This window comes from Chrysochloris asiatica, unplaced genomic scaffold (genome assembly GCF_000296735.1).
Source record: "Chrysochloris asiatica unplaced genomic scaffold, ChrAsi1.0 scaffold00121, whole genome shotgun sequence".
NCBI lineage: Eukaryota > Metazoa > Chordata > Mammalia > Afrosoricida > Chrysochloridae > Chrysochloris > Chrysochloris asiatica.
Window position 1 is genome coordinate 10,582,252 of NW_006408639.1, and position 14,607 is coordinate 10,596,858.

The following is a 14,607-nucleotide window of genomic DNA, read 5'->3' on the forward strand; positions in this document are numbered from 1 at the left end:
GAATGTAAAATAGAAAATCTCTTACACGTAGGACGGGAAGATGATAATGCTACCAGGAATGCAGACAAATTATAGCCAATAGCTCTTGGGAGGAGCCAAAGAAAAGGGGTCATCTTTGTGACCCCTGGCTGATACGTCAACTGAAGGGGTTTGGAACCTAAACAGCAACTGAAAGATCACAAAGCAATAGCTCAAACATGCATCTTTATCGCCAGTGGGAGTTAAAATCAAGGGATCTTTCTTTTCCTGAAGTGGAGAATTCAGGACAGGAAGTGTCAGCATCACCAGTGACTTTCAAGTTCTCCAAGTGTATTCCATCATGCTTCTGGGTGCAAATGCAAGTGCCCTCAGTGAACAGCTATGTGGGCCTGACCTCAGTGAGCTTTAGTTTCCTCCTTTATAAAGAAGGAAGCTCTTAATTTACTCAGCAGGGACGATGAGGCATGTTTGTTATTGACCGCTATTACAGTGGTCCTTTAAGTCATGGTGACCCCACAGACAACGGGACAAAACATTGCCCTGTTCTGTGCCTTTCAAACTGGACCACTGGACTCCATAGGATTTCAGGGGCTGTTTCTAGAAGTAGATCACCAGGCCTTTCTTCCTGGTCCCTCTTAGTTTGGAAGCCCTGCTGGAACCTGTCCAGCATCCTAGTAACATGCAAGCCTCTACTGACAGATGGGATGTGGCTATGCATGAGGTAAACAGGCTGGGCACCAAACGTGGGTTTCCACTGCCCTCACTGTATACACAGGGACACAAACCAAGGAAGGTGGTTACTGTTACCCCATGTTACAAGGCTGGGTGATGATGAACCCCAATGTAAACAGGCCCTCGTCTTTGGCAGTGACTTTCCTACTTGTCTCTCCAAGAACCACAGCTGCATGGTGGTCCTAAGCCTCACTGCAAAGCCCCAGTGCTGCTCCCCCAGTGAGAGCAATTCTTCTGTTTAGAGGCTTCTGCTCGAGGGTGGCTGTGATCTCCACAGGTCAAGAGGAAATGACCTGGGGAAGTCACAGGTAAAGTGGGCAGACACCTAGATGCGTGAGTCTGCAGGTTCTCTCTGCCTCCGTTTACTCTGCTGTGGGAGACCAGCTGCTGTGGAGTGAACTCTGACTCATGGTGACCCCATGTGTGTCCAAGTAGAACTGAGCTCCATAGGTGTGTTCATGCCTGATTTGGAGGAAGGAGATCACCAGGTCTTTCTTCCAAGGCACTTCTGGGTACACTCAAACCACCAATCTTTGGGTTAGCAGTAGTCAAGCATGTTAACATTTGCACAATGCCAGCTGCAATCTTAGGCGATCTTCAGTGAGCCAACAGACCTCTTCCAGTCTTGAGCTGTGCCCTGTGGCTCTCTCGGCACACTGGCTGACCCTTGCTGGGAATCCTCATGTAATGCCCCACACATCGCCCCAGAAGTAATCTAAGGAATAAGTACCTCTGCTTAGGGAACACTTGGAAAAGCGTTGTCATGCCTTGTCATTTATTAACCTCTGTTTTTGTTTTTTCTTTCCTTCCGAGTTCTTGAAGAAGTTATAAAAGTCATTTGCTTAGGTTCTCTAAAGGCCAAAGTCATTAACAAGAAATGATTAATGGTGTCCTCTTGTCTGTTTACACAGCTCAAGCCGGTCAACAACTGTAGAAATGTTTTGTTTTCAGCTTCCCAAATGTTTCCATTCTGTCTTCTCTGCTAATCCTTGTCCCCTTTTGCCAAATCCTCCGCTCAGTTCTCAATCGTACTCGCCAATTGCCTTCTCTTTCTGGAATCTCTCTTCTTTTCCTGACCTTGCAAGATTTTCTTCCTATCCGTGTCTGGCTCCCCTGGGACCTGCCTTGGGCACTGGCTTTGCAAGAGGTTTCCTGGGGCAGGGGCAGGGGCAGAGATACTCGCTGAATTAGACGCAGTGGGACCGTTCACAGGGAATCCACTGAGCAGACACTTGCCATACAGCAGTCACACTCCCAGAGCATGAGGGACGTCCTATGGCACTGGACTCAAACCTTGTTGGTGACCTTTGGGTGGTGTCACTGGAAGGGCTTGCCAGCTTGTTCTGGGATCACGAATGTCGTCTAGACTGCCATCCCAAGAAGGTCCCACTGAAATGGACATCCTTCTAGGGAAAGGGGACCTGTAGTTCATGTCGATTGTCCCCCAAGCACAGCTGACTCTTCCATACTAGAGTTCTAATAACATCCTGTGAGGTGAGGACAATCATACCATTTACCAGATGAGGAGACTGAGGCTCAGGGCAAGAAATTTGCCCTGAGTCACACAGCAATGTAGAAGTTGGGGTGGGGGTGGAGTTCAAAAGTGCAGAAAGCAAGCCCAGTGTAGAAGGAGCCCTGCTGGGCAGGGAGGAGAGCACACGATGGTCAGAAAACAGGCCAGGTCTCAGTGAGGCGCCGAGCATTGAGCTACTAACGGAGAACTGGACACTTGCTCCAAAACCAGTAACAAACCAGTTACTGGGGGGTCAACTCTGACGACCCCGTGTGTGTCCGAGTAGAACTGTGCTTCACAGGGCTCTCAGAGGGTACTTTTCTGGAAGTGTAGATTGCCAGGTCTTTCTTCTGAGGTGCCTCTGAGTGGATTCCAACCTTGTAGTTAGCAGCCAAGTGATTAACAGTTTGCCCCACTCAGTTTCCACTTCACGTATTCCAAAAAGCACAAAATTCTGCTGGCAGTTTTGGTTTCTCCTGCGTTGATCAGGATTCGTGGAATTTAATGGTGATGACTAGAAATGTCCCCTGATGCCTTTTCCCTGATTTGTCCCTTTGTCATGTGCCCTGGCTCCACAATAACTCATCACTGTTTCTGTCCTGTCCTATTATTCCCATCTACGAACCCCCAGGTTTGGTGAGAGCCTTGGGCTTTGTGGCAGCTGTGTCCAGACTGCTGACCTACGGCTCCGCACCCCTCACAGGCCACTGGAAATCTGAGCTGGAGTGGAAATGGAAATACAACAGCTTTTCCAGTATCAGCTTCCCTGGGGAAAGTCCCACCTACCTGGCTATCCAGTCCAAGCAAGAGAAGCATAATAAAAAAAAGAATGGACCAAAATGTGGGCAGCGGCATCATGGTCACAGCTTTGGGGTAGGCAATGAAGGCCAAGCCAGGACCTAGAGGAGAGAGAAAATGGGGAGGGGGACAGGGAGGAAGGTGTCAGCCACTGAGCCCCCGACACTGGGGCACACACACAGATAGCTGGTCCTGAGGTGGGGCTCCCAACCCAAGTGCAGGGAGGGGCCCAGTCTGAGCTCCTGCCTGGGGATGGATTTGGGCACATGGGGCTGGGTAGGGCCCTGCTCTATCCTGTCTTTTATAGCACAAGCAGTCTCCTCACAAAACAGCCTCGCAAGAACACTGGCTATGGCGGCAGGATGTGGGACTGAGCCTGGGACTCCGTCTGCTGCTGGCTTGGGAAAGGAAGGTCCTCAAACCAAAGCAGCCAAGTCAGCTTTGCTGAAAAGAAGCAAGGGCGAAAGGGCTGGTTATTGGACGGCTTGAGCCCTCATCTGCAAGAGAGAGAGTTCTATTTGTGAGCATTGCACGGGTGGGAAGAAAAAGAACACAGAGTCATGCCCTGTAGGGTGCACAACATCCTCCTGAGCACAGTCCCGAGCTGAGCCTGACCAGGGCCCAACCCAAAGGGAAGCGAGGGCAGTAAAGATCCACCCTGGGTCTGGGGACCCCAGGGCCCAAATCCAGGTCCTCAGCCCACTGTTTCCTCCTCATACCACCACGCGCCCTCTCAGAGTCTCCGGTTCCCCATCTCTAAGTGGTTCCGGAAAGGACTCCCAAGGAGCCTTGTGTGTTCAGAGACTCAGAGGCTGAAGCCGTTTCTCTAGAAAAGGTGCTTTGCTTTCAAGAGCGAAGCCTTGAGGCCAGCTGGCCTGGGAGAGAGAAGCCCCATCAGTTCAAGTGCTGCCTCTCTGACCGGGGATATTCCAGACACACAGAAGTCTCCTCCTGGTCTGGCCAAGGACCCCCTAGGGCAAGAATTTAGTTTATCAGAGACCTGTGGGTCCAAGAAGTAGTCAGGAACGGCAAAAGGATGGCCTACCGGGCCTGGGCTAAAAAACACAAAGTAAAATTCACAACTAAAAAAATACAACAAGAAATGCGAAACAGAGCAGGAAATGTGGAAGGTTTTGTAAAGCAAATATTAGAAACCAAATTAATGGTTTATGAAAACAACAAAAACAAAGCAAAACAAAAACCCCAAACTTAGAAATAAATTGGAACCAGAAACCACATTATACAGTGTTACAATCACAAACATGGCTAGGGAAAAGCAAGTCCTTTACAGTCCAGAGTTCACTCGCCCCGGGAAAACCTGATCAAATGGAACATTCTTGGGTTGGCCGGAGCAGTCAGTCCCAGGGATGCTATCAAAACCCACAAGCAAGAGTAGAGGGGTGCTCTTACCAGCCCCCTAAGCTGCCTGCGAGGGCAAATGTGAGGGAGGAGAGCTGGCTCAAGAAAAACATGTGGCCCTCATATACTCTGGGACAAAAACAACTTTGTAATCAAAAGCCCAGGAGCAAATTTGAAGTCTGGCGTTCCCACCCAGGCCATGACCCTTGGGTCCCCTGCACACTGGTGGGCATCAGTGCAGCGTGGTTATGTCCTGTGACAGAGATGTAAAACGGGGCCCCCACAGGCCCAGCTGCTGGGGTGCTGGAAGTTCTCCATTTGCTGTGTTCTGGGTTTCAGTTTGCCCTTCTCAAGCCAGCCCATGGGAGTGGGTCTGGGCATCTTTCTCTAAAAGCACATGGTGAGCAATCCAAGTGAAAGAACGCAGCCGCGCCGAGTGCCTTTGGATACCTCGGCCTCAAGGGAGGCTACGCCACACTGTGTCTCATGCACTTTGGTCGGCTAGATAATTATTTTGCTCAAATGCACTTAAGTCACATTGTGCTTGTTAAGAAGCTTATTAGAGAAATAAACCACCCTTGATGTGTTGGTGTTGGGCCATCACTGTGGGGAATACATGGCAGGGCCTTCACTGAAGTGGAAGGGAGGAAGAAAAGAAGTCCGATTGGCAATATACATACATATATATGTCTGGCACTTAACAACACATATGTATGTATATATGCACATGTGTATATGTACATGTATGCTGTTACTGTTCTTGTTATATGCTGTGAAGTCAGTTCCAACTCATAGAGACCCTATATAGGGTTTCTGAGGAACAGCTGGTGGGTCTGAACCACTGACTTTCCAGTCAGCAACCCAGTGCTTATCCTACAGCACCACACCAGTATACATATGTATATGTGGCTGTGACGTTCCATCGACTCAGTTCAGACCGATAGAGACTCTGTATAGGGCTTCCAAGGAGCAGCTGGTGAGCCTGAAGTGTCGGCCTTGAGGTTCAAACTGACCTTGCAGTCCAGCGCATTAATCCACAGCACCACAGCAGGACTCCATGTAAGTGTATATACGTCTATATGTGTGTGTGTGTGTGTGTTGTTAAGTGCCATCGAGTCAGTTCCAACCCATAGTGACCCTGTATAGTAGGGTTTCCAAGGAGTGGATGGTGGTTTTGAACCGCCAACCTTGCAGTTCAAACTGGCATTGCTGTCCAGCGCATTATCCGGCAGTGCCACACCAGGACTCTTTAGTGTGCTGTGGTGGTGATGTGCCATGGAGTCGTTTGCAAATCACAGTGACCCTGTACAGGGTTTCCAAGGCTGTAAATCTTTACGGGAGCAGAAAACCTCATTGTTCTCCTGTGGAACGGCTGATAGTTTTGAACTACTGATTTTGAGGTCAGCAACTTGACTTGTAGCCATACGCTACCAGAGCTCCTTCCATATGTGTATATGTAAAGATGTGTATATCTGCAGATCGGTGTGCATATATATACATGTGAGTAAATATATATCATCAATCCAAGTTGTTTCCCTATTCCCATCCACTTCAAAGAAGACTCCGCCATATATTTATGTGTACATATATATATATATATACATACATATATAGACACACACACACATACACACGGTGGTGGTTATGTGCTGTAGAGTCGGTTCCGACTCATAGCCACCCTATAGAGGATTTCTGAGGTGGTAAATCTTTACGGGAGCAGCAAGTCTTATCTTTTTTCCAAGGAGCAGCTGATACACTGGAACTGTGGTTAGCAGCCCAAAGTGTAAGTCACTACACCACCAGAGGCGCATTTTATACATCGAGACCTCTCTCTCTCCACCACCATGTTCCCTCAATGCGCTCAGTCAAACCCTCAACTGGAAGAAAGCCAGCTTCAAGGTGATATTAGCAGCCTCGGGCTCCACCTCTAAGTGCCACACACCCAAGTGCAGAAACTTCGGGAACAGCTTTCTGCATTCTTCATGCCTCAGTGAAAGCTCATGGTCTATATAAGGGTCCAGTTTGGGGATGTGTGGGGTGGTGCTGGCAGGGCTTGGGGTATCTTGGTGGGGGTTCAGCAGCAAGTGTCTGTCAAGCTGATGAGGAAGGCAGGACTCAACCCTGAGCAATCAGAGGATATGGCAGATCCTCACACAAGGAAGGTCTGACTTTGTACATGGGGAGGGGAGGCACCCCCACGTTAGGAGTGTGGTGTGAGGAACAGAGTCAGGTACTGCCAGAGACCCCAGCCCTGACCCTAACCAGCTCTCAGGCCATGGGTCTCCTAACCTGGGAAATGGGTATTTATATTATATACATAACCAAGGAGCTTTCTGACCTGAGATGTTTGGGCCCTATTGCTGGAAGCTGGTTTTACACACAGGAAATGGATGAGGACAAGGACAAAACCGCAGGGAGCCCAGCTGGGTCTGTGCCTGGATCGTGGTGCTCCCTGGCACTCCCCTGGCCCAGGACCCCAGAGAAACTGTGGGAAAATCAGGAGGTGGTGGTGGTGGTAACAAAACGTTCTAGTCCACCGATCTCACCCTCTCCAAGAGAAGTGGGCAGGGCAGGGAGCCTGGAGAAGCTGGAAAGGTAGACTTTTAGGATCCTGGGACCCTAATGCTCCTGAAGTGTTAAACTTGCAAGTTCCAAAAACATTAAGCACCCATGGGCACCTACGACACTGTGGTTTGGAGGCTCTGGAATTCTAGTGACAGAAGACCCCATAGTTCTCAGGGTCCAAGCCTATCTTGCTGGAGCTGGGGGCGGTGGGGGCCCAAGTTCCTAAGGTACCATATTTTATAGACTCTGTCTTTCTGAAACTCTTGAGTCTTCACTCCCACGATCCAGGTGTCCCATGCATGCCCAGCCCCAAGGGGTGACGATGGCCTTCCAACCTTACTTCAGAATGGGCTCTGTCACCTGCCTCCCCAAAACTGTGCTGAAAGATGCCACCTGGTACAAGCCCCCCACCTGGCTTTTTCTCATCTGTCTTGTTCCACTAGTGCCGCAGTGCCCACAGCTGTGCCTGATACAGAGTAGACACTCAATAAATAAACATTGATGGAATGAATGAATGAAAGGGTTCGTTTAGCGGGAGCACACTGGGGGCAAAGTGCAAACTACAGAAGCCAAGGCCGAGAAGGCAGTAATGACCTGTGAGTTGGTGGCTGGCTTGGGCCTGAGTTAAGTGGTTCATAGCTGAAACCAGGACTGTGCTGGGAAAACGGGCGCGGAAAGACCATAAGCAGGTAGCAACATAGTTCCCAATTTTAACCACCCCCATGTTCCTGCCATTCCTGGGGCCAAATCACAAGGAAAACGTTTCAAGTTTAGCTGTTGTACACTTCGATATCGAGGGATGTCTTGGTGGAAGGGTCCATTTTTGAAAACCAGGCTCATCCCCCCCAAGTCCCCCTGGGGTCTGGCTTCATGCCTACAATACTTGGCTCACACACTAGGTGGCAGTGCCCACCACCACTGCCACCGGTACCACCATACCTGACTCAGCCACATCAGCAATGTCCACCCCTTGCTCTTGTGCCATGAAGCCCAGGATGGAAAAAATTGCGAAGCCAGACACAAAACTGGTACCACTGTTCAGGCATCCCAGCAGCATACAGTCCCTAAGTTACACATATGTCAGGGAGCAAGTTAATTCACAACACATGGAAGCCAGGCTCCCTACTTCTCTCGTTTTCTTTAAACATCATCATCATCTCTAAGGTGCACCGGGCCCACCAGGCCGCCACTTGCCTGTACGAGTTGTATTTGTACTTGTTGTAGCTCCCCAGCGAGGTCATGGCCCCCAGGCAGATGGCATAGGAGAAGAATATCTGGGTCCCCGCATCAATCCACACCTAGGTGGGTGAAGGCAAGAGAGAAGAGCCATTAGCCAGCTTCATGGAGGGCCAGCATGAGTCCTTGGCCATCTGGCAACATGCAGTCTGAGGACTGGATCTCAAACCACAGCCCTGCCACAGGCCAAAGGAAAGAGCTGGCGGCTTCTCCATGTGAATGGAATCTTTATATTGGAATCTAAAAAACCACCCAGTCACTTAGTGTCAGGGTTGAGGCTGGGCTTTTGAAGCAGGTGGACTTGGATTCCAATCCCCCCCTAAGCCTCTGTTTTCATATCTGTAGAATGGGCTCCAATGCCCTACCTCACAGAGCTATTCTGTGGGTTCAAAGAGTTTTCTGATAAGCCCAGATGTCTAGGCTGCTATTATTATTTTTATTTATTATCTGGGGATCTCTGAAGTCGGATGGGGAGTTATTCCCTAGTGGATTACGTAGCTGAAGCTGCTCTCCACAATCTGCACCAAACAGTTCCTGATTGCCACACAGCTGCTTTCCCAGCTGTCCTTTGATGCTGGCCACCCATCCACCCACCTACCTCCTTTGAAGGGAGAGAGGTGGGAAGGAGCCCTGAATAGGTGCAGGCCTTTGGAAGGCTGAAGAGCCCGTAAGGCCTGGAGACAAAAGGTCCTCTATCTCCTAGGGCTTCCTCCAACTGCCTGAGTCATGTGGAACATCAACTCTCTGTCCCTCAACCTTCCAGAAGATCACTGACCACGATCGCTGACCATGACTCTCTGCTGAGGAAGTCAGCTCCTCTCCCACCTCCTCGGGCCACTGAGGGCAGAGCTGGGGGAGACAAGCATCCTCTCCCTTACCTGGCATTGGGTCTGAGGCAGATGCTAGAATTGACTACCCTCAGGAGCTGTCCATATGAAAAGATACACACCTTCTGGAAAGATCTGAGGACACAGGGAACAACTGCGCCAACCACAGGCCCAGTGGAAGAATACCAGGGTGATAGCCCGCCAGCCCAGCCTGGGTGGGAAGGAGCGGCCTGCAGTACCTGGGGATCCTCAAGGCGGGAGATGTCAGGATACAGATAGAACTTGATGCCCGCGCCGGCCCCAGGCAGTGTCAACCCTCGGACCAGAAGCACCAGGAGCATGATGAATGGGAAAGTGGCTGTGATGTAGACAACCTACGAGGAGACAAGAGAGGTTTCAGGCTGCTGTGGGCACTGCCAGCAGCTACTCAAACTAGAAGCAAGACTGTGCTGTCCAGAACACAGGCTCTAGAGCCAGGCTCCCCGTATACCAACCTCTGTTCCACTTGGGTGGACCTCAGTTTCCTTACTTGTAACTTGGGTTCAATGCACACACCTCCCTCATAGACTGACTGAGAACAAATGAAGAGCTTTATAAATACTGGTTAGCACTTACAATGCCCTGGTGGGTTAGGTGTTGGGCTGCAAGGTCAGCAGTTCAAACCCACCAGTAGCTGTGGGAGAAAGATGAAGCAGTCTGTCCTGTCAAGATTTATAGTTTTAGAAACCCACTGAAGCAGTTGTACTGTGTTCTGAGGGTCACTATGAATTGGAATCGACTTGACAGCAGTGAGTTAGGTTGGTTTTTGATTATGTCCTTGAGTGCCTGGGTGGTAGGCAAGGTTGACATTCAGCTGAGTCTACAGGGGGCTCAGTGTGTGTACAGAATGTTCTGCAGGAAGGGTGGGGACAGTCAGGAAGGCCCAGAAAGAAACACCAGTCCGAGTTCACAGCCTGCCCCAGCTCCCTTCCTGCAGACAGGTGTTGCTGACCAATGTTCACTTCTGGAGCCCTGCCGGCTGTGCCATACCTGGCTGTTACAAGTGTTCGTATGACTCTCATGGTTAAGAATTAGACAAATATGGGTTCAAATCTGTGCTCATAACAACCCAGTGGGCAAGTACTCTGCACTTGCCATGTGGCCTTGGGCATGGTGTTAACCTCTCTGAGACTTGGTTTCCTCATATGTAAAATGGGGATAAGTCATTATAAAATAGTGAGCTGAGCGCACAATGGTGTGATGCTTAAGAACACCCTTGAAACAGAGCCTGGCACTTTACACAGTAGCTGGAAAAATGACACATTGCTGGGATGGTGGTCCTGTGGAATCACAGAGAAACTTCTAGGAAGCAAATTGGTGTCGTTGTCAAGTGCCGTGGAGTCCGTTCCAACCCACAGCAATTCTATTTAGGGTCTCCAATTTGCCCTTGAACCACTGACTTGTGGTTCAAATGACTTTGTAGTCCAGAGCATTAGCCCAAAGCGCCACACCAGGACTCCAGGAAGCAAATAAGACCTCTAAAAACCCCTTCAGCCAGAGGTTGGGAGGTGCCTACCTGCCCCGGGCCTGCAGGAGGCCCCAGCCCTTTCCTGAACCACAATGCAAGTCACCTTTACGGTGTTGTTATGTGCTGTGGAGTCGATTCTGACTCATGGCGACCCTGTGCATGGTTTCCAAGGCCATCAATCTTTATTGGAACAGAAAGCCTCATCTTTCTCCTGCAGAACAGCTGGTAGTTTTGAACTGATGACCCTGAGATTAGTAGCCTGATTCGTAACCACTACACTACCAGAGCTCCTTATGGTTGAAGTGGAGACCAGAAATTACTTGGTCGGGCTGTTCATCCCTCAGGGACTTCCTCCTCACTCCCCTCTCCTGTCCTGAGATCCCTGGCTGGCCAAACTGCCCTGTGGCTGAAGTGCACATGGGTACATTCGCCATGCCCAGTTAGTATCTGTGCCTGGGAGGTGTAGCTGGACAAACACAAGTGCACTCAGTCCTCACCTAAGCCCCGACCGGAGACGGACCTAAGGCTTGGTGGCTTCCTCGGTTCATGCACAGAGGCCAACACTGGAGCCTAGGGCCCGTGGAGGGCTAACTGCCTTGCTCAGAACACAGGCACACGGTCTTCCCTAGTGGGGGGACTGCAGAACATTTGTGGTGGTCTCCGGAAACATGGAGACTGGCTCTAAGAGCCCATGGGGACCAAAGGGAACTGCTGACCATGTGAGGAACACATCCAGAAAGCAGGAAGAAGGTACTCGTTGCATTGGGGGCAGTATCAGGACAGGCCTCTGGCCTCCACCTGCCATGCACAGCACTTTTGGGGACCAGGATACAACACATGTTGACAGATGCTGAGAGAGCCCAAGCCTCGTTTGCCTCACACAAGAATATCCCACAGAGCAGAAGTTTCAGGCTATAAACCCTTTAGGAGAAACAACCAGAAAGGAACTTTGCAGAAGAGCAAGATGAATGTTCTCAGAGCCTGCGAGGTCCACTGCCCTTAGTGCAACACCACCAGTCAGTATTTACTGAGCACTGACTATGTGCCTGGCATTATTCATGTGCTGCAACATCTAAACTCACTCGATCCTTTCCCCGTTTTATAGGCAAGGACATGGAGGCCCAGAGAGGTTCGTAGTTTGCCCAGGGTCACACAGCACGGAAGGGGCAGAGCTCAGTAATACCTCCCGATGATAACACAGAGCAGTAACAACACTGAACTCTTTCAGTCAAAGCCTTTTGTGCCCGGCAGTCTATCTAATCCTCCCAAGGATCAAGAGCCCCAGGTCTACATTCCAGCCCATTGGCTGGGGCTGGCTGGGAAACCTTGAACAAGTTTGATCACCTCCCTGGGTGTGCTGCGGTTATGGTATGGGGGGCATGGCTCAGTTGAGCTGATGTCCCCTCTGGCTTTGTCACTTTGGGGGAGTAGAGTGGTTGAGAGGACTAGCTGGGGGCCACCTGGATCTGCCACCCACTAGCGTGTCTTGGGCTCAACTTAGTGTGCAAGAGGGGCAAGGAGAGGTTCACCAGTGGGATTCAGTGAGCACCCCCAGAAACTGCAGTCACAACCACTGCTGTGATAATCTGATAAGGCTAAGAAGGAGGCTTCCAGCCCTGCCTCAGCCATTCCCTCTCTGAAGGCCCACTGCCACCTGGCCTCAGTTTTCCCAGCCATTCTTAGTTTCTTCTTCTTCAGGCAGCAGGAACCCTCCTAATTTCCCCAGGATGGGAAGGGTGGAGACAGGTCAGGAAGCCCCAGAAAGGGTGAAAGAAATAACATTAGCCCAACCCCACAGCCTGCCCCCCTCACTCCCTTCCTGCAGACAGGCGTCCCTGACCAGTGTCCACCTCTAGGGTCCTGCTGGCTGGGCCACGCCTGGTGACTAGTGAACAATAGTAGCTGAAAGCGTCCCCGTACTGGTCCCCAGAGGGCAACCACTTCAAAGCCACTGGGCCCTATGGGTTGGGCAGCCCAGACTATAGCCAATGGCTCTATGCCAGGGACGCAAGACAGGAGCTGGGATTGTGGGCAGCTTCTTCTTTCCATGCTTTTAGTATATTGAAAGGACACTATGTGGCTATTTACTGGGGAGTCCTGGTGTGGCGCTGTGGGTTAATGCGCCAGACTGCAAAGTCGTTTGAACTGCAATGTCGGCAGTTCAAGCTCACCAGCCGCTCCTCGGAAACCGTATACAGGGTCGCTATGAGTCAGGACCGACTCTATGACACTCATCAACAACAACAAGGGCACTGCATATATTAACTCATTTAATCCTTGCGATACCAGGAACAGGTAAGTGCTGTGACTACTTCTAATTCCTACATGAGGAAACTAAGGCCCGGAGAGGAGAAGTCGCCTGTCTGAGGTCACAGGGCTAGCAAGTGGTGGAGGTGGGATTTGAGTCCAGGTCATCCGACTGCAGAGTCCACATGCTGTGTGTGTATGTTTGAGTATGAGTGTGTGTGTTGTTGTCCAGAGTCAGCAGCCCCACCTACCTGGCCATGCCACCTCAGCTGCTTCTTTGGAAAGCTATCCTTGTTTTGCAGAATCTGCTACTCCAAGGACAAACCCCTGAGAGCCACTCCCTCACTTTTGTGTGACTCCCCCAGGGATCTCAGCGGGAGACATGGTGCCAGCCACCACCAGTGGGCCTCTGGCGGGTGGCCCAGCAGGCTTTGCCACGGGACATAGTATTTTTCCGCTCTTGCTGGTGAACCTCTGGGGCTCCTCTGGGCCCTCAACCCAAAAGCCCTGTGGCCTGATTGGAAACTTGCAAGGGCTGGCCTGTACTTCCTCTGGGGGCAAAGACCTGGGCAATAGGGAGGCTCCGAGGCAGGCCACCAGGGAGAGACCTGGGGAGACATCTCTCAAACTCATTTCACACAAGGAGAGAGTAAGGCTTAGAGAGGAAATGGGAATTGCCCAGTCATGTGGCTTGCGAGGTGTGGGTAAGGGTCGAGCAGAAATCCAGAGTCAGGTCAGTCTGGTTCTGAACTCTTGTTTGTTTCCAGCCAGGGGACACACAGTGGCTTCAAAGAGGCTCACAGCAATAGGAAATGGTAGCGGACCATCAGATAGTGGAGAGAGTACAGGAGCCAGCTGCTGGGTTCAAATCCCAGCTTGATCTCCCACAAGATGTGTGCTTTCAGCTTTAATTCCTATCCTCTCATTCACTCCATTTGGTGTATCAAATGTCACCAATGGTCACCAGGCCATGTCAGCCTTCTCTCTGAGAGCCTGGTTCAAACCTACCTCAGGGATTTTTCAGTGCCTGTTCCCTCTACCTGGCCTTTTTCCTTCCAGACATATGCAAGGCTTGCCTCACTTCCTTCAGATCTTTGCCACAAGGCCCCTCCTCCAACAGCCTTCTCTGGTTCACTTATTTGAGATGCAGCCCAACCCTCCTTGTTCTCCTTTGCTGCTGGATGTATCAATGCATCGCCATAGCTCTTGCCACCATCTGACCCAGACTTCAAAGGCTCCGGCCTCCTGCTGACTCTGTGACCTGAGGCAGGTAACCTCAACTCTCTGGGTTTCAGAAAAGGAAGGTAGTAACAGGCACTTCACAACAACAACAACATGGTCCCTGCACGCCCCTGACCCTATTCCTAGAACAGTACCTGACACACAGTGGAGGCTCAAAAACCATGAGCGAAGGAGTAAATGATTATGTCTCCAGCATGCCCAGGCCCGGTGCTCCGTAGACACTTCCCAAGAGATGCACTTCTCCGCGGGAAACCGAGGCGGGGTGAAGAAGGGAATTAGAGTTTACTGAACTGTCTGTTGAAAGGTTTGTGATAGGTGCTTACCACGCCTCACTCCAACCCTCACCGCAGCCCATTTTCTAGATGAAGAAACTGACCTTGGGCAGACTTCACCTCTCTGAGCCTCAGTCTCCTCATCATTTAAAGAAAGCGAAGAACATGAATGGCTTTCTCCTATGACCGAGGAAGAAATGGGGTAACAGGCAGTGTGGGAATAAGCTGTCTTCCTGCCTGTCCCAGTGTCAGGGTCAGTGTCATCTGGCACCTGAGGCCTGGCCTACTCCCTTTCCAGATGGGCTTTAGGACTGTGGAGTAGGCAGAGAG

At 50.8% G+C, this 14,607-nt stretch overlaps 1 protein-coding gene across 1 annotated transcript in view; it reads right to left on the minus strand.

Moving 5' to 3' along the window:
- SLC6A6 (solute carrier family 6 (neurotransmitter transporter), member 6) overlaps positions 1–14,607 on the minus strand; it is a 49,290-nt gene that overhangs the window by 18,353 nt on the left and 16,330 nt on the right. Inside the window, exons 5-8 of the mRNA XM_006868677.1 lie at positions 9,249–9,383; positions 8,141–8,244; positions 7,886–8,010; positions 3,011–3,123 (exon numbers count right to left, since the gene is read on the minus strand). Of these exons, the coding sequence (XP_006868739.1) occupies positions 3,011–3,123; positions 7,886–8,010; positions 8,141–8,244; positions 9,249–9,383 (477 nt within the window). The remainder of the gene's footprint in view (positions 1–3,010; positions 3,124–7,885; positions 8,011–8,140; positions 8,245–9,248; positions 9,384–14,607) is intronic.